Source organism: Trachypithecus francoisi, unplaced genomic scaffold, assembly GCF_009764315.1.
Source record: "Trachypithecus francoisi isolate TF-2019V2 unplaced genomic scaffold, Tfra_2.0 Lachesis_group12, whole genome shotgun sequence".
Lineage (NCBI taxonomy): Eukaryota > Metazoa > Chordata > Mammalia > Primates > Cercopithecidae > Trachypithecus > Trachypithecus francoisi.
Window position 1 is genome coordinate 73,657,239 of NW_022681457.1, and position 19,746 is coordinate 73,676,984.

Sequence of the window (19,746 nt, forward strand, 5' to 3'; positions counted from 1 at the left end):
CCTACTATTCAGCATTTCATAGAAGATATGCAAATAGTCAATAAGCACATGAAAAGATGCTCAACGACATTAGTTACTATTAATCATTAGGGAATTTAAATTGAAACCACAATGAGAAACCACTTTATATCTGTTAGAATGGCTGAAATTAAAAAGACGTAAAATTTCAGTTGTCATCAGTGATACACTGGAACATTGGTGGGATGCAAGTTGGAACAATCATCTTGGAAAAACACTTTGGCAGTTTTTATGGTTATATACTTGAGAAATAAACATATGTTCACAAAAAGTTCACACAATAAAGTTCATAGGAGCTTTATCTATAATAGGGAAAAACAGAAATATCCCATGTGTTCATCAGCTGGTGAATGGATGAACAAAGTGTGCTATATTCATATGTATTAGCTATTTGTTGCTGTGCAATAAATTGCCCAAAATTTAGTGTCTTAAAAAAACAACCGGCCGGGCGCGGTGGCTCAAGCCTGTAATCCCAGCACTTTGGGAGGCCGAGACGGGTGGATCACGAGGTCAGGAGATCGAGACCATCCTGGCTAACACGGTGAAATCCCGTCTCTACTAAAAAATACAAAAAACTAGCCGGGCGAGGTGGTGGGCGCCTGTAGTCCCAGCTACTTGGGAGGCTGAGGCAGGAGAATGGCGTGAACCTGGGAGGCAGAGCTTGCGGTGAGCTGAGATCCGGCCACTGCACTCCAGCCTGGGCGATAGAGCAAGACTCCGTCTCGAAAAAAAAAAAACAAAAAACAAACAAAAAAAACCGCCTGGCACGGTGGCTTACACCTGTAATCCCAGCACTTTGGGAGGCTGCAGCAGGTGGATCATATGGCCAGGAGTTCGAGTCCATCCTGGCCAACATGGTGAAACCCCATCTCTACTAAAAATACCAAAAATTAGCCGAGTGTGGTTGGGGGCGCCTGTAATCCCAAGTACTGGGGAGGCTGAGGCAGGAGAATTGCTTGAACCTGGGAGGCAGAGGTTGCAGTGAGCCAAGATCGCACCACTGCACTCCAGCCGGCGCGACAGTGTGAGAATCCGTCTCAGAAAACAAAACAAAAAACAACCTTTGTTATCTGACAGTTCATATAGGTCAGGAAAGGGGCACACATGATATTTTATGGATTGAAATCATTATGTCATCTCCAGGCTTGACTAACAAAGGATCTACCTTTGAGATCACTGGTGGTTGCTGGCAGAATTTCTTTTATATGAGCTGTTGAATTGGGGGCCTCAGAGCAAGATGGAAGTCTCAGTCTTATGTAACCTAACTCATAAGTGACATCCCATAGCCTTTACTGTATTTTATTCTTTAGAGGCAAATATCTAGGTATCAGCCTACACTCAAGGGAGGGGATTATGAAGGGCATTAATACCAGGAGGTAGGGATCATTAGACACCATTTCAGAAACATCCTATCACAGCATATAACAGAATAGTACTCAGCAACAAAACAGAGCTATTTGTTTGTACACATACAAACATGGATAAATCTGGCCAGGTGTGGTGGGTCACGCCTGTAATCCCAGCATTTTGAGAGGCCAAGGTGGGCAGATCACTTGAGGTCAGGAGTTTGAGACCAGCCTAGCCTGCATGGTTAACCCCCATCTCTACTAAAAATACAAAAATTAGCTGGGTGTGGTGGGATGTACCTGTAGTCCAGCTACTTGGGAGGCAGAGGCAGGAGAATCACTTGAACCCAGGAGGCGGAGGTTGCAGTGGGCTGAGATTGCGCCACTGCACTCCAGGCTGGGCAACAGAGAGATACTGTTTCAAAAGAGAGAAAAAAAAAAAAAAAAAGAAAGAAAGGAAAGAAAAAGGATAAATCTCAAAAACATTACTCCAGACAAAGGAACCCAGACAAAACTAATCTTTAGGGTGAGAAGGAGGATCAGTGGGGTAGGGGTAGGCTTTTGATCTAAGAATGTATGAAGAAACTTTTTGTGCTGTGGGAAATGTTCTTTGTCTTGATTGTATGGTGGTTATAACACTGTATATATTTGTCAAAACTCACAAGTGAATTTTATTGTATATAAATCATAATTAAGTTAATGTTTTAAATTCTTATTTTTCATGCTAATCTTCTCTGTATTGTTCCAATTTTAGTATATATGCTGCCAAAGCAAGCACTGAAGTTAATTTTTTAAATACAAAAGTATGCTATTGGATTCAGTGATTTGTTATTGATGACATCTGCTGGTTTTCACAATTTTTCAAGGAACGTGGCCCAGGGTGGGATACTGCAGTGGCAGTGCCATCTTGTGGTAAGATCTTTGGAGTTAGGCAGACACAAATACCAATTCTGGTTCTGAAACTTGCTACATTCTAATACTTTGTTCCCCTGAATTATTTTGGATATCCTAAAAACAATAACTACTGTATTTTGAGAACCTATACTGCCCAGGTACTATGCTATTCACTTATGTGTATGTTACCTCATTAATTGTAATAATAATAATAATACAACTCAAAATAACATTTTTTTAGTTCCTTAGAAAGTATTAGGCACTCTGTAAAACATTTTTCATGAATTATATCACTTAATACAGCAACCCAATGAAGTATTGGTTCTACAGTTATTTCCACTTTAGAGAAGAAGAGATTGAGGCCGAGAATCTTTTTTTTTTGGAGACAGGTTCCCACTCTGTCATCAAGGATGGAGTGCAGTGGCAATGATCATGGCTCACTGCAGCCTCCATCTCCTAGTCTCAAGCAGTTCTCCTGCCTCAGCCTCCTGAACAGCTGTGACTACAGGCATGTACCACCATGCCTAGCTAATTACTAAAAATTTTTTGTAGAGGTGGTGTCTTGCTATGTTGCTCAAGTTGGTCTCAAACTTCTGAGCTCAAGCTGTCCTTCTATCTTGGCCTCCAAAAGTGCTGAGATTATAGGCACGAGCCACCTTGCAATAGAGAATAATTTTTAAAATATGAGGAAATCAGGTTGCTGTCATGATTCCAGCTTTGTTTTCTATTCCTTTCTTTCTGTGGAACAATAGGCTGTTTGTCTTATGTGTTACCCAGGCTTTCTGCAAGAGTAACTGGGAATTTAAGTTAAAATCTCTTCTTGTTTTTCCTTTAAGAAGCTTCTTTTAAGGCATGAAGGCTCAGAGTGTTTTCAAGAGTTTAAGAAGGTAGTGTCAGGTCTTGGAGATTGGTTTCTGAGCACTGGACAGACTTGCAAATGCATAAGCTCAGTTCCAGACAGGTACAGCTCTAGAAATATCAACCTCAGCCACAAGCAAAAAGGCAATGTTTATATGTGTTTGGTATAAAAACTGTGACTTATTTTTCTACTCTTTCCATAAACAGAATGATTCTTTGTCAGCAGTGACATTTTTGAAGGCTGAGAATGGTTAAAGTTTTTGCTTCCACATCTACAGTGTTGAACCAGAATTGTTTTTATGATAATCACTATCCATAGTGCTCAGATAGGGATCTTTTTAAGGAAAGTTAAAAAGTGTCATTGAGACCATGAATAATTGTATTGTAGCATTGCTTACTTCGGTAGTTGTGTTCCCATAGAACTTGTGTATCATAAGTTCTCCCCCCACTCTTCTTCTTCATCAGCATGGAATTATTTTCCCTCTTTTCATATGTAATATAATCAGTCTTTTTGGTATTCATGTACTTACTATAAATGGAATCGAATTATATTTTAATCTGAAACTATAGACTAGCAGCAACCTAACATAAGCAGATATATGAAAGATAAGTACATTCCGATTCATTGATCTTTAAAATAGTGTAGTACCAGAACTCAGGTGATTAATTTATAAGTAGATTTGATTCCTGAAAAGTAATTGTGGGGCACAGGGAAAATTGTGATTTCTCACTGTTTCTCATTAACATCCTATTTTTGCTTTTTTACCTTTCAGTCATTTTTCTTTTTTTTTGAAGCAGAATTTCACTCTTATCGTCTAGGTGCAATGGCACCATCTTGGCTCACTGCAGCCTCTGCCTCCTGGGTTCAAGTGATTCTCCCGCCTCAGCCTCCTGAGTAGCTGGGATTACAGGCATGCACCACCATGCCCGGCTAATTTTTTGTATTTTTAGTAGAGATGGGGTTTTGCCATGTTGGGCAGGCTGGTCTCGAACTCCTGACCTCAGGTGATCTGCCCGCCTTGGCCTCCCAAAGTGTTGGGATTATAGGCGTGAGCCACCATGCCCGGCATTTTTCTTTAGTGTATATAGAGTATCCTTCCTTATTTTGGTTTGTCTGTCCTTCACAGACCAACTGTACTTCAAGTTTGATTTAAGTCTCATTTCTCTCACAAAGCCTTCTCTGGCTATTTGATACAACACATTTGTATTAGTCCGTTCTGGCAATGCTATAAGAAAATACTGGAGACTGGGTAACTTATAAAGAAGAAAGGTTTAATTGGTTCACGTTTCTGCAGGCTGTACAGGAAGCATGGCAACATCTACTTCTGGGGAGGCTTCAGGGAGTTTTTACTCATGGCGGAAGGCAAAACAGGAGCAGGCATCTTTACATTGCCAGAGCAAGAGGAAGAGAGAGAGAGGGGAGGTGGCACACACTTTTAAACACCCAGATCTCATGAGAACTGTATCACAAGAACAGCACCAGAGGAGGAAATCTGTCACACATGATTCAGTCACCTCCTACCAGACTCCACTGCTAACACTTGGGTTTATAATTTAACATGAGATTTGGGTGGGGATGCAAATCCAAACCATATTATTTCACCTGTGGCCCCTCCTAAATCTCATATTCTTCTCACATTGCAAAATGCAATCATCCCTTCTCAACAGTCCTCCAAAGTCTTAACTCATTCTGGCATTAGCTCAAAAGTCCAAAGTCTCATCTGGGACAAGGCTGGTCCCTTTCACCTGTGAGCCTGTAAAATCAAAAGCAGGTTAGTTACTCCCAAGATACAATGGGGGTATAGGCATTGGGTAAATACTCCTATTCCAAAAGGGAGAAAATGGCCAAAAGAATGGGGCTATAGGCCTTGTGCAAGTTCGAAACCCAGCAGGGCAGTCATTAAATCTTAATGTTCCAAATCTCCTTTGACTCCATGTCTCATATCCAGGGTACAATGATGCAAAGGTTGGGCTCCCAAGGCCTTGGGCAGCTACACCCCTGTGGCTTGGAAGGGTTCAGCTTCCATGGCTGCTCTCAAGGGCTGGTGTTGAGTGCCTGCAGCTTGTCTAGGTGCAAGGTATTTAGTGGATCTGTCATTCCAGGGTCTGGATGATGGTGGCCCTCTTCTCACAGCTCCACCAAGGGGTGCCCCAAACGGAGACTCTATGTGTGTGTGGGGGGTCCAACCTCACATTTCTTCTCTGCACTGTCCTAGTAGAGGTTCTCCATGAGGGCTCTGCCCCTGCAGCAGGCTTCTGCGTGGACATCCAGGGTTTTCCATATAGCATCTGAAATCTATGCGGAGGCCCCCATGCCTCAACTCTTGCATTCTGTGCACCTGCAGGCTTAACACCACATGGAAGCAGCAGCCCAAATGGTACCCAGGTTCCTTTGAGCCACGGCTGGAGATAGAGCAGCCAGGATGCAGAAGCAGTGTCCTGAGGCTGCACAGGGTGGTGAGGCCCTGGTTTTCACCCACCTCATAGGCCTCTGGGCCTGTGATGGCAGGGGCTGCCGTGAAGGTCTCTGAAATGCCTTTGAGGCCTTTTCTTCATTGTTTTAGCGATCAGCACTTGACTGCTCTTTACTTATGCAAATTTCTACAGCCTGCTTGAATTTCTCCCCTGAAAATGGGCTTTTCTTTTCTACCACATAACTGGGCTACAAATTTTTCAAACTTTTACACTCTGCCTCCCTTTTAAATATAAATTCATTGGCCGGGCTCGGTGGCTCATGCCTGTAATCCCAGCACTTTGGGAGGCCAAGGCAGGTGGATGACCTGAGGTTGGGAGTTTGAGACCAGCCTGACCAACATGAGAAACCCCATCTCTACTAAAAATACAAAACTAGTGAGGTGTTGTGGTGCATGCCTGTAATCCCAGCTACTCAGGAGACTGAGGCAGGAGAATCGCTTGAACCCAGGAGGCAGAGGTTGTGGTGAGCTGAAATCATGCCATTGCACTTCAGCCTGGGCAACAACAATGAAACTCCGTCTCAAAAAAATAAAAATTAAATTTAAAAAATATATATGTGTGTTTGTTTCCGGTCATTTCTTTGCTCACACATATGAGCATAGGATACTAGAAGCAGCCAGGCAACATCTTGAATGCTTTGTTCCTTAGACATTTCTTCCTCTAGATCCTAAGTCATCATTCTCAACTTCAAAGTCCCACAGATCTCTAGGCAGGGGCACAATGCCACCAGGTTCTTTGCTAACACATAACAAAAGTGATGTTTGCTCCAGTTCCCAGTAAGTTCCTTATTTCCATCTGAGATCTCCTCAGCCTGGACTTCATTGTCCATATCACTGTCAGCATTTTATTGACAACAAATTGATAAGTCTCTAGGAAGTTCCTAATTTTCCCTCATCTTCTTGTCTTCTGAGCTCTCCACACCCTTCCAGCCTCTGCCCATTACCCAGTTCCAGAGACGCTTCCACATTTTCAGATATCTTTATAGCAGTGCCCTACTTTTTTCAGTAGCAATTCTGTTAGTTTGTTTTCACACTGCTATAAAAAATACCCGAGACTGGATAATTTGTAAAGAAAAAGGTTTAATTGGCTCACTGTTCCATAGGCTTTATAGGAAGCATGGCAGCATCTGCTTCTGAGGAGGGCCAGGGAGCTTTTACTCATGGCAGAAGGCAAAGTGGGAGCAGGCCAGAGCAGGAGGAAGAGAGAGAGAGGAAAGGTAGCACACACTTTTAAACAACCAGATCTCATGAGAACCCTCCCACAAGAACAGCATCAAAGAGGGAAATCAACCCCCATGATAAAGTCACCTCCCATCAGGCCTCACCTCCAACACTGGGAATTACAATTTGACATGAGATTTGAGCAGGGCCACAAATTTAAACCATATCAACATTTTTTTTCTTTTCTGAAATTCTAGTTGCTTTTCTCTTTAACACAATTTTAATTGTCTCCTATAGATTATTATCTATATATTATCTATATATTAGCTTTATTATTTTATTTTATTATTATTTTTTGCGGTGGGGTTTTTCTTTTGTCACCCAGGCTGGAGTGCAGTGGAACGATCTCAGCTCACTGCAACCTCTGCCTCCTGGGTTCAAGTGATTCTCCTGCCTCAGCCTCTAATCCCTGAGTAGCTGGGATTACAGGTGTGCACCACCACACTTGGCTAATTTTTTTATATTTTTAGTAGAGACAGGGTTTCAACAGAGTTTCACCATGTTGGTCAGACTGGTCTTGAACTCTCGACCTCAGGTGATCTGCCCACCTTGGCTTCTCAAAGTGCTGGGATTACAGGCATGAGCAACCACACCCAGCCTAGCTTTATTTTTTAGTTTCATTAATGTATGCTATCTTTTGTCATCCTCAGATCCTAGGGCAAGATAAGATAAATAATATTATTTCCCATTTTATAGATACAGAAATACTCATCAGACAAATGTGATTGACTATACACTGTATGCCACATATTAGTGTTAGCTCTGGATATGGACAAATGTTAACTGTGTTATTTTGTTAGTAATATTTGATCTCTTGTTATTTATACAGGAGAGATTAAACAGATTCTAGAAAATGAACTTCAGATACCTGTGTCCAAAATGCTGTTAAAAGGCTGGAAGACGGGAGATGTGGAAGACAGTGTGAGTTTTTTAATTGCATGGAAATTAAGTTATGCCACTGATTAAATGATATGTAAAAATTGGTTTTTATTAATGTTGTTACATATGGCAGAAGTAGATTTGGCAATAGTAATTTAGTTTAAGGAATCAGCAAGTAGTGTTTTCTAAGCTAAAATATTTCATGATAAACCAATAACAATTGTAAATGAGTAGATTTGTAAATGAAAACAGTATATGGTATGTTTTTCCTATTTCTAACTTTTAAAGGAGTTTGGCCCTTTTTTTGGGAGCCTTTACCTTTTTTTCAAACCTCCTAGAGTATCAGAGAATGCCCTGGAATAATAATTTTCTGAGCAATTACATATTGGTCTGAAAGAAGTCACACGCAGTGTATACATTTATATCAAGTATTGATTGTGGAACAAAGATAATAGGAAATTTTTTAAACTGAGAATTTAAATGATAAGAATGTTGTTTTCCTTGTTGACTTGGATAGTGGCAGGTGCATGGGATGAATTATATTTTAAGAATTTGCAGAGAGTGTTGCAATTTTAAGGAAATAGTTGCTATTCTCAGGGTCCCAGTAGCAACCTCAGATATAAAATTTTTTACACTTTTTTTTTGAGGCAGAGTCTCGCTTTGTTGCCCATGTTGGAGTGTAGTGGCACGATCTTTCCTCATTGCAACCTCTGCCTCCGGGATTCAAGCGATTCTTCTGCTTCAGCCTCCCGAGTAACTGGGACTGCAGGCACATGCCACCATACCCAGCTGATTTTTGCATTTTTAGTAGGCATGGGGTTTCACCATGTTGGCCAGGCTGGTCTTGAACTCCCTCCTGACCTCGTGATCTGCCTGCCTTGACCTTCCAAAATGCTGGGATTATAGGTGTGAGCCACCGCGCCTGGCCTTACACACTTTTTTTTCTTCCAGAGAGAGTGGAGAAAGAGGGAAAAAAAATGAGTTAGCTCTAAAGTTTTAGATGTTTGAGGTGGAAATAATTATTGAATGTTTTCACATTTGTTACTGGGTCATTTTAATGTCCAGGCATAAACTTAGAATCTTCAACTTTTGGCCAGGTACAGTGGCTCACGCCTATAATCCTATCACTTTGGGAGGCTGAGGCAAGTGAATCACCTGAGGTCAGGAGTTCAAGACCATCCTGGCCAACATGGTAAAACCCCATCTCTACTAAAATTGCAAAAATTATCTGGGCGTGGTTGCGCACCCCTGTAATCCAAGCTACTCAGGAGACTGAGGTGGGAGAATTGCTTGAACCTGGGAGGTGGAGGCTGCCGTGAGCCAAGATCGTGCCACTGCACTCCAGCCTGGGCGACAGAGCGAGACCCTGTCTCAAAAAAAAGATAAATAAAAATAAAAAAACTTCAACTTTTGGTTCAATTCTTCTTCGTGAATGGCTTCTTGTAGTGATTGTGCCTATAAGTACTTTTATGTGAGTTCATTTGAAATTTGGAGATGTTCTGAGTATTTCAGTGAGATATTTACAAGAATTTTGGGTTGGGAAGATAGGGATAAGTTTAGAAGTGCTATATTAGGTGTCAGCAAACTTTTTTTGTACAAAGTCAGGTAGTAAATATTTTAGGCTTTGTGTGCCATGCAGCTACTTAATCACTGCTCTCTTAGTGGGAAAGCAGCCATAGACAATATGTGAAACATCCAGCATAACTGTGTTTCAATATTCTTTTGATTTATTTTCCAACTCTTAAAAAAAGTGAAAACCATTCTTAACTCACAGGCCATACAAAAACAGGCAGTAGGCTGGGTTTGACCCACAGGCCATAGTTTGATATCCCCTGCTGTTGTATGGCCATTCTAATTGATACATGGATTAAAACTTTTTGAAAGTGCTGACTGAGTAAATCAGCAACCTTGACAGAAAGAAAACACCAAAATGAATTCATTTTCATAATTATATTATTTATTCATTCATTCATTGAGAAACCTGTGGGTATGAATCAGTCAGCTGGGTGCAGTGGCTCACACCTGTAATCCCAACACTTTGGGAGGCTGAGTCAGACAGATCACTTGAGGCCAGAAGTCTGAGATCAGCCTGGACAACATGACAAAACCCTGTCTCTATTAAAAATATAAAAATTAGCTGGGTGTGGTGGTGCACACCTGTAGTCCCAGCTGCTCGGGAGGCTGAGGCACAAGAATCGCTTGAACCTGGGAGGTAGAGGTTGTAGTGAGCCAAGATTGTGCCACTATACTCCATCATGGGCGACAGAGCAAGAGTCTGTCTTCCCTACCCCCAATCCCCCCAAAATTTGAACACAGTCTTGGTTACAAATACTTTAATTTATTTATTTCTTCTTTTTATGAAATGGGTTCTCACCCTGTTGCTTAGGTTGGAGTGCAGTGGTACAATCATGGCTCATTGCTGCCTTGACCTGCTAGACTCAACTGATCCTTGTACCTCAGCCTTCTAAGTAGCTAGGACTATAGATGTGCACTACTACGCCTGGCTAATTTTTTTTTTTTTTTTTTTTTAATTTTTGTAGAGACAGGGTCTTGCTTGCTATGTTTTCCAGACTTGTCTTGAATTCCTGGGCTCATGCAATCCTCCTGCCTTGGCCTCCCAAAGTGCTGAGATTACAGGCATGAGCCGTGGCACTCAGCCTTAGTTACTTATTTCTATGTAGTCTTCGCTAGGAGATTTCTGCTATTCCCATGCCATTAATTTTCTGATTGCCTCAAAATTTATATTTCCAGCTCATACTTTTTTGAATTCACATATCCAAATTGGTGATTGACTTTTGTACTTGTGTATCTTATTGGTGTTTCAAACTTAACATGTTTAAAATGGAACTCTTGATTTTCCCTCCTATGCCCTATCTCTACCAATCTTCCCCCAATAAGTGGCAGAACGATTATAGCCACCACTGAATCCAAAAATTTGGCCATCCGTCTTTTCTCATTTCTTACAGCACCTAATCCTTTGGTAAATTCTATACATTTGATCTCTAAAATGTATCTCAACCATGGCCACTTTTTAGTATTTCAATTGCAACTGCTTAATTCAGGCCATGACCATCTCTTGTCTGGAGCAATATGGTAACTTCATTGTTGTTGTCTCAGCTTCCTTTCAGTGTTTCTTCCAGTGCGTTCTCCATACAACAGTCAGTGATCTTTTAAAAACATAAATAAATTGAATTATATCACTCTCCCATTAAAACATAGCTTTTTTGTTACATTTTGAATAAAATTCAGACTAATCACAATAGTTTAAAAGGTATTGTATTACCCCATTCTCACCTTTACAACATCATCTTGAGCCTTTCTTACTCTCACTTTCCATGCTGCAACCACAGAAACCTTTTTTGAAATATTTTAATAGGCTCAAGCTCTTTACATCTTTGTCTGACAGATGCTATTCAACTGCCTGGAATGCTTTACCTCCCGTTCTTCACATGGGTGGCTCTTTTTCATAATTCAAGTCTCAGCTTAAGGTTACCTTCTCCAACAGCCTTCTGTATCTAATTTGGTCCCATCCCAGCATTCTCCATTACACCCGTATTAATAGAGGGACCATATCTGTTTCTTTCAGCATCGTGTATTTAATGCCTGGCATAACACACCTGAAATAAATGTTTATGGGATGAATGCATGAGTAAATGACTTAAGGAAAGTATCCATTTTATTTACTCTTGCCATATGTGGTTTGATGGGAAAGATTTAATAGAAAATTTTTGGATAGTGGCATGGGAAAAGAACAATAATGACTTGATCAAATGGCAAGCATTTACCAATAATTCGCAGAGTAAAACAATGAAAGATAAAAAGAGAAAAATAATTTGTGTGTGTGTGTTGTTTGTTTGCATGTTAACTCTATAGAGATAACTCATCAATTTCAAAAGGATATCACATATTTGACATAAAGTTTCAGGATGTCCTTGTCTCCTGGTAGATTGTAAAGTTACAGGTAATTGCCTAATGCAATGTTTTTTTCAAACCATGGACCATAAACCATTAGTGGATTGAGAAGTTAATTGAGTGGGTTATAGTCAGCATCATTAAACAAAAACAAAAAAAAATGGAAGAAGAAAGAAATGAAAAAAGAGAAATAGAATACAATAGGAAACGCCACAGTGTATTTCATATAATAAGGGTAATTATGTATTTCTTTTCATTTAACAGATAACTAGTATGAGTCAAGAGTAAATCTCAATACCTTTGGATTAAGACTGCACACTTAATAAGCTGGGTCCTCTCATGGAGGGGTTAAGAATAAGTTCCTTATGTTCCATGCTTGTGTAAGATTGCCCCTCCCCAGGAATGAATATATTATTTCTTTATATATTCTCATAGTTTGTTTCCTTCACCTTTAAGTTTTTGCTCAAATGTCATATTCTCCAAGTGAGACCCACCTTGATCACCCTGTTCAAAATTGCCAAGCTCCCCAACCCCACATTCTTTATCCCCCCTTCCATGCTTTATTTTTAGTCAAAAAATTGTCACCTTCAACATTCAACTATACAGGGTTACTTGTTTTATTTATTCCTACTCAAATGTAAGCTCCCTAAGATCAGAGAATTTTATTTTAGGCTATTCTGTTCAATGCTGTATTCTCAGTGGCTAGAGTAGTCCTGGTACACAGTAGGTGGCTCAATAAATATCTGTTGAATAAGTGCATTTCCTGGCTTATGATGTAAAGATGTACAATGTATTTCTTAATGTGTATTGCTGTCAAGAAAAGTTTGAAGTACTTCAGCAAGTTTTTACCTTCAGGTTAGTAGTTTGAAATATATGTGAGTTTTCTGCAAAGAAATTTAGTGAATGACATTTTCTATGCTTATCAAGATAGTAGGTCATATGTAGTCCAATAGTAATTTATTAATTCCAGAGAGAGAGAGAGAGCTTTAACAAAAAAGATATCTGGAGTAAAAGATATCTAGGTAACACTAGAGCCCTCATCCAAGTTACTTAACCTCTTAGGCTATATAGCTTCCCATCTATAAAATCATTGACTTGAGGTGCTCTCAGTGATCTTTTCAAGGTCTAATGATCTCTGAAAACCTATATTACCAATTTTTGCTGTGATGACCCTGAAATGAAGTATATATTAGTTGCAAGGATCTACTACTTCAGTGAAAAAGTAATTGAGTCCCAACTGTGTTCTTATCTATTTATATTGCTTCATGAGCTGAAGAGTGTGTATATTAACATTCAGGTTTATGCTAGTTTATTTTATATATGTATATGAGTGTATATACACACATATACATATATAAACACACATATATGTACACATACACAGATACATATGTATATACACATATGTATATATACACATATAAAATAAACTAACATAAACTTGAATGTTGTATACATACAATGTATATAGGTATGCAACCATATTTCCCATATATGATATATGTATATATTATATATATAGGCAATAAGATTACTTGGATTCATTAGTTCTTTTGCATTAGCCTATTTAGGAAATTATCAAAAGATGAAAAAATCGAACTACAAAATTAACAATTTTTCAAGAATTGTAGGAAAAATCAGTAATGAATAATCAACATTCATTTTTGCTTTATTTTTTCTTTTTCAGACGGTCCTAAAATCGCTACACTTGCCAAAAAACAACAGTCTTTATGTCCTTACACCAGATTTGCCACCACCTTCATCATCTAGTCATTCTGGGTAAGTTGTTTATGTTTCCTGGAAACCTGAAATGAAAAGCTCAGTTGTTAAAATTGCTTTAAGTTGTATATGAACCTCAAAACTAAATCAAATACAAGTCTTATTGAAACTTGACCCTACCAATTACTATGAAGTATATAAGGTTTGAAACAATTTGGTCTGGATAGTTTGTTTTAATGGTATAATCTTCTTATACCACTTTAAAATCTTTAGCAGAACTCCAGTATAATTATTAAAAATTGTCAAAATGGTACTTCTCTGACTGAAGGGAAAGTATTCAAGTTGGAAGGAAGAGAAAGTATAAATGGAGTTCCAGTCTCTCTCATTGCTAAAGAAGATATACCTTTGAGGAAGATTCATTGAGTTCTGCAGAGTGAATCTTGAAAAACAGTAACATATATTTATATATATATATATTTTTGAAACGGAGTTTCACACTTGTTGCCCAGGCTGAGGTGTAATGGTACGATTTCAGCTCACCACAACCTCTGCCTCCCAGGTTCAAGCGATTCTCCTCCCTCAGCCTCCCGAGTAGCTGGAATTACCTGGCTAATTTTGTATTTTTGGTAGAGATGGGGTTTCTCCATGTTGGTCGGGCTGATCTTGAACTCCCGACCTCAGGTGATCCACCCACCTTGGCCTCCCAAAGTGCTGGGATTACAGGCATGAGCCACTGTGACTGGCGATATAAATTTTTTATTAAGGTTTTCTCTCTATTTGGAATAAAGGGTCTCATTGTTTTTTCAGTTTTCACAGTGGAACTGAATACATTTATACAATGATCACATGATTTTAATTTTTAATTATACATTATGTTTTTAATTGTTTAATGAAGCAAACTGACCTATAGTGGATGATTATGCTAGTGATAAGATAATAATTTTTATGAGGAATCTTTTCATACAGTATTATTCCAGAACTATGTTTAAGTTATTTTTAGGTTTTCTGTTGTTGATACAAATTTTTCTCTTTTAAATATAACAACTTGGTGTTTTTTTGTGGCAGGGAGACCTGTGTCCCTGAATTTTGAATATTATCAAGCTTTCCCCCCACCACTTAGCAAATATCTTGATTTTTAGGTAGATAGTAGCAAAAATAAAATTAAATTTGGCTTCACTGAAGTAGAAATCACTGAACTGAAAAGTTAAATCTTGTGTAGTTGTATTTGATGGTCTGTTAATAGTTTGTTTTGGGTTAAGAATTTGAAGAGTTCTTGGATTGCTCTTTATCTTCTATGTTTAGACCATACGTTAATGGGAAGTGGAATTTGCACACAGTTACAAAATTACAAACTACAAACTTATAGTCCATATGTTTATTGTAATGTTGATGTAAACCTCAGATAAGATTAAGTTAAAGAGTTATAGGTGTGGTTCTGTATCTAGTCAGGTAGAACATTATTTTATAGGTTAGTTAACAAAGTGTAATCACTGTCATAAAATGTGTAATCCACATAATTAAAAGCAGACAGGAGATATCATTGTTTATAATCTATTGCTTTCCAGTAGCATGATTAAATGGATTTATCAAAATGTCTTCCTGGGCTAATGGAAATGTTCTTCATTGCCATGTAGTTGACCTTAGTTTGATTGCCAGTCACTCACTCCCTAGGCAAGCAGGAGTCTACAGTGCTGCTGAAATGCAGTGTTTATTGGAGAATGAGTACTTTATCTAGCATTAAAGTATCCTTCTCTAGTTGGTGTTGTGGATTTTTACCAAGTTAGAATGATTCTTTTCTTGTATTGGAAAAATAAGAAAGAGAGAAAAATTCAAAGGTAAACAAAAAACGTAGTGGGAGGAGGGACAAATGGAGACTCCTGCTAATGTAAAAGTCATGTTAATGTACTTTTGATTAAAATATAACTCAAAATCCAGAGTTTACTTCTTGTAGTATGTTTATTCAATATATCTTTCTATAACACTAGAGATTTTTAAAATAACATACATCTTGAAAGCTGACTTCGTGGGAGACAGTTTAAAAAACAAAACAAAATCCATGCAGAACCTTAAAAGCTGATGGTAATAATTATTTTAAGTTGTGAGTTTTATTTTGTGACTCATCAAATAAAAATATTTTGACCTTTTTTTTTCTTTTTTTGGAGACGGAGTTTCACTCTTGTTGCCTGCGCTGAAGTACAATGGCATGACTGAGCTCACTGCGACCTCCGCCTCCTGGGTTCAAGCGATTCTCCTTTCTCAGCCTCCTGAGTAGCTGGGATTACAGGCGCCCACCAGTACGCCTGGCTAATTTTTGCTATTTTTAGTAGAGATGGGGTTTCACCATGTTGGGCAGGCTGGTCTCAAACCCCTGGCCTCAGGTGATCCTCCCGCCTCGGCCTCCCAAAGTGCTGGGATTACAGGCGTGAGCCACTGTGCCCGGCCACTTGACATCTTAACTGTATAGTAGAATCAAACAATATCCTAGTACGTTGTATAGCATATCATATTATCAAAAATGGTAGACAGATAAACTTGCTTTGTACTAGACTTCATAATGAATTAAACTGATTTGCTTTTGCAGAATTTTGTTATAATTGATGGATTCTTAGAAACTGACTTGTAATTTGTAACCTAATTTATAATCTAAAAAGGAGAAAAAAGGTAATTATGATTCTAAGTGTTATATTTGGAAATTGACAAATGAATATAGCAACTCTGTAATTGGTAGAGTAAAATGGGAAGGTTTATGTATATGTTCTTACATTTGCATATATTATCTCACTTATAATTCTTAAGAATTTGCATGAAATTTCAGTGTGTGAATTCACTCTTAGTTACAGTATATTATTAATCCTTTAACATAATGTAGATATAAAATAACATGTTAGCCGGGCACGGTGGCTCATGCCTGTAACCCCAGCACTTTGGGACGCTGAGGTGGGAGGATCACTTGACTGTAGGAGTTTGAGACCAGCCTGGAGAACATAGCGAGACTATATCGCTACAAACAATTTTTATGAAATAGACTGGTGTTGTGGCACACACCTATAGTCCTAGCTACTCAGGAGGCTGAGGCAGGAGAATTGCTCGAGCCGGAGAGTTCGAGGTTACAGTGAACTGTGATCATGCCACTGTATTTCAGCCTGGGCAGCAGAGGAAGACCCTGTCTCAAAATAAATAAAATAAAATAGTTATTAAATTGTTCACTGACAAAACATCCCACTCTTAAGTTTTGTTAAAGAAGTATAGATGCAGAAAACTGTATCTCAAACTATGTCCTATTAAAAAACAAAACAAAAAAACTTCATAACTTAACTTGATTTTACTGCCACTAGGGGGTGCCTGGTAATTTAGTCTTTGTATTAATATATAATTTCTTTCTAGGGGAAGAAATGGTATAAACCAAGAGCAGCAAAATTACCATATGAGTGCCTATAATTGTAAACTGAATGTTTTTAAAGTAAATTATGTGTTTCAGAAAACAGAATTTCAAGCTTTCTGAGAATTGAAGAGCAAACTCTTAATCATAATCTTTATAACAGCTGAAAAGCATTTTAAGCCCTTTTCAAAAAGAAATCAGATTTCACTAATTAATTGAAAGGGTGAAGCAGTACTCCAGTGGCCTCTATGATACAACTGTAAATTATATTATAAATCACAGTAAAATTAGGAAGGAGAAAACAAACTCTTAATTATACTGTTTCACATTATTACAGGAAAGATTCAGTCCATCAAAGACTTATTGATTACTTACTAAATAAAAACAAACTGTGTCCTCAAGTAGCCTGTAACCTATTTATTAAGATGATTAGGCCTTTTCTTAAGTTATTCCTGTATAGAAAATTTTCTTAGATACCAACTCATTCCTGGTGTTCTTTCTGATTGCTTCACCCACTTTCCTTCCTAAACTCTTCATTTCTTCACCTGCTCTAAATGTTGGTATTCTGGAGAGTTTTCTTCTCAGCAATCTTTCTTTTGTACCTTCTCTCTGATATCTACTCTCAACTCTTCAATTTCTAAATATGTATAGATAACTTACAGATCTCTATTTAGCAACTCATATGTCCCAGTTGCCTGTGGAGTTTTTCATTTGTGTGTGTCCTGTCTGTAATTCAAAGTCATATGTCTCTGTATTACTACCTGTGTTTTTCGTTTCAAATGTCCAACAGTATAAAATACTGGAGTGTATTCTAACCAAGATGCTGGTTATTAAAAAAAGCCATTGGGTTGGGAATATAAGTAATTAATGACTTCATTAAAATCATTTTTGGTAGAATGGTGAGAATGAGAAACCGATTATAGTAGATTTTAATGGATAAACAAGAAATGAAGATACGATTACTGTTATTTTCAGAAAACTTGACGGTGAAGGGAAGGAGAAGTTGAGGGAGAAGTCAAGGGAAGATGGTAGACAAGTATTGGAAGCACAAAGAGTAAGAGACAGCAAGTAGGAAAAATTTAAATGAATGAAACCAAAATAGAAAATGTGGCCAAAGACTGGGTGCAGTGGCTCACACCTGTAATCCCAACACTTTGAGAGGCTGAGGTGGCTGGATTGCTTGAGGTGAAGAGTTTGAGACAAGGCTGGCCAATATGGTGAAGCCCCACCTGTACTAAAAGTACAAAAATTAGCTGGGTGTGGTGGTGCACGCCTGTAACCCCAGCTACTCGGGAGGCTGAGGTGGTAGAATTGCTTGATTGCTTGAACCGTGGAGGTGGAAGTTGCAGTGAGTTGAGATCACACCACTGCACTCCAGCCTGGGCAGCAGAGCGGGTATGGAACTGTTTTAGTTTGCTAGGGCTGCTATAACGAAGTACTATAGACTGGGTAGCTTAAACAGCAGGCATTTATTTCTCCTTGTTCTTGAGTTTGGAAACCTCCAAGATGAAGGTTCCAGTAAAGTCAGTTTCTATTGAAGGCTCTCTTCCTGGTTTACAAACCCAACTTCCTGCTGTGTCCTCATATGGCAGAGAGAGAGAGAGAAGAGAGAACTCTGGTTTCCTTTCATCTTTTTATAAGGACATCAGTCGCATCAGATTAGGACCCAGCCCTTATGACGTCCTTTAACCTGAATTATATCCTGAAGACCCTATCTCCAAATACAGTCACAGTGGGTGTTAGAGAGTCAACCTATAAATTGTAGGGGGACACACTTCAGTTCATAGCAGAGAGATAAGGGTGGACCCCAGGGAGTAAGTGTTGAAATGACATTAGGTAGCAGGTTTAGAGACAGTAGGAAAGGTGTAATAATAGAAGTTTGGAGACAAATGGAGGATATTTCTGGGATCTAGATTTCAGTACTGTTACAGTAATGGTTGATGACAAATTCCAAATTATAGATAACATCAAAATTGAAAATAGGTAATAGTTATGAGAATAAGGATGTTAAGGAAGTATGAAGCTAAACTATTTGATAAGTGACAATGACACAGTAATTATCATTTATGAAGTCAGGTTTTTTGGCAAGCCTGTTATGTACATTATCTTATTAAGTCATCATAGTAAATCATAAGTAAATACGATTACCTGTTTTGCAGATAGAGAAATTGAGTTACAGGTAGAGGTGAGGTGACGACACAGAGATAGTGGTTATTGGGAACTACAGTTCAAGAAGGCTAGAGATACTGATTAACTTTAGTCTGTATTTTAAAAACACAAATCTAAGTGTTATAAATAAAGGGAATAAATACTAAAAAAAAGAAAAGAAGTAAATAACCTGCATACGTCTAGAAGAAAGAAAAGGAATGAGGAACTCAGTCAGTACATCAGCAAATAGGAATTTGAAACTGAAACAGAAACACAGGAAAACAAGGTAATAGAAAACAGAAAATATGATGGCAAAAAGAAAAATCAAATTTATCAGAATTCTCCATAAATAAGAAAGTACTAAATTTTCCTATTAAAGACAGAAACTCTCAAATAGGCTTTACAAAAATAGCCATACATCATTTACCAAAGAGACATCTTTTAAAGAAATGACAGAGAAAATAAAGGAAAAGAAAGTGATTCCAGTCAAATATTAACTGTAAGAATATCCTATAGTAATAATATTTATATCACATAAAATTGAATTTAAGGCAAATAGCATTGAAAGACAATTTGCCAAGAAGATATGACAATTGTGGGCTTACATGCACAAGTCTGCAAAATTGGACAGAATTACAAGGAGATATAGCCCAACCCCACGTTGAACACAAAATCTTTCAGAAAACAATGTATTTAGCAATACATCTTTGTCAGCTATAGAAGATTTTACTAACACCATAAAGCACACATGGAATACTTAGAAAACTGACCATGTAGTAGAATACAAAGCCAGTATCAAAGAATCACTATCATATTGACTGCATTCTCTTGTCATTATGCAATAAAATTAGAAGTAAAGTAATAATAAAAAGATATCTCCTAAGTCCCCCACACATTT

At 38.2% G+C, this 19,746-nt stretch overlaps 1 protein-coding gene and 1 pseudogene across 4 annotated transcripts in view; one reads left to right on the plus strand and one right to left on the minus strand.

Moving 5' to 3' along the window:
* The window catches only part of FAF1 (Fas associated factor 1), a 534,320-nt gene that overhangs the window by 223,836 nt on the left and 290,738 nt on the right, over positions 1–19,746 (plus strand). For all 4 annotated transcript variants that reach the window (XM_033226429.1, XM_033226430.1, XM_033226428.1 and 1 more), the window contains 2 exons: positions 7,641–7,732; positions 13,290–13,381. In XM_033226429.1, coding sequence (XP_033082320.1) covers positions 7,641–7,732; positions 13,290–13,381 — 184 coding nt within the window. The remainder of the gene's footprint in view (positions 1–7,640; positions 7,733–13,289; positions 13,382–19,746) is intronic.
* Positions 2,052–2,142, minus strand: LOC117094015 (annotated as a pseudogene).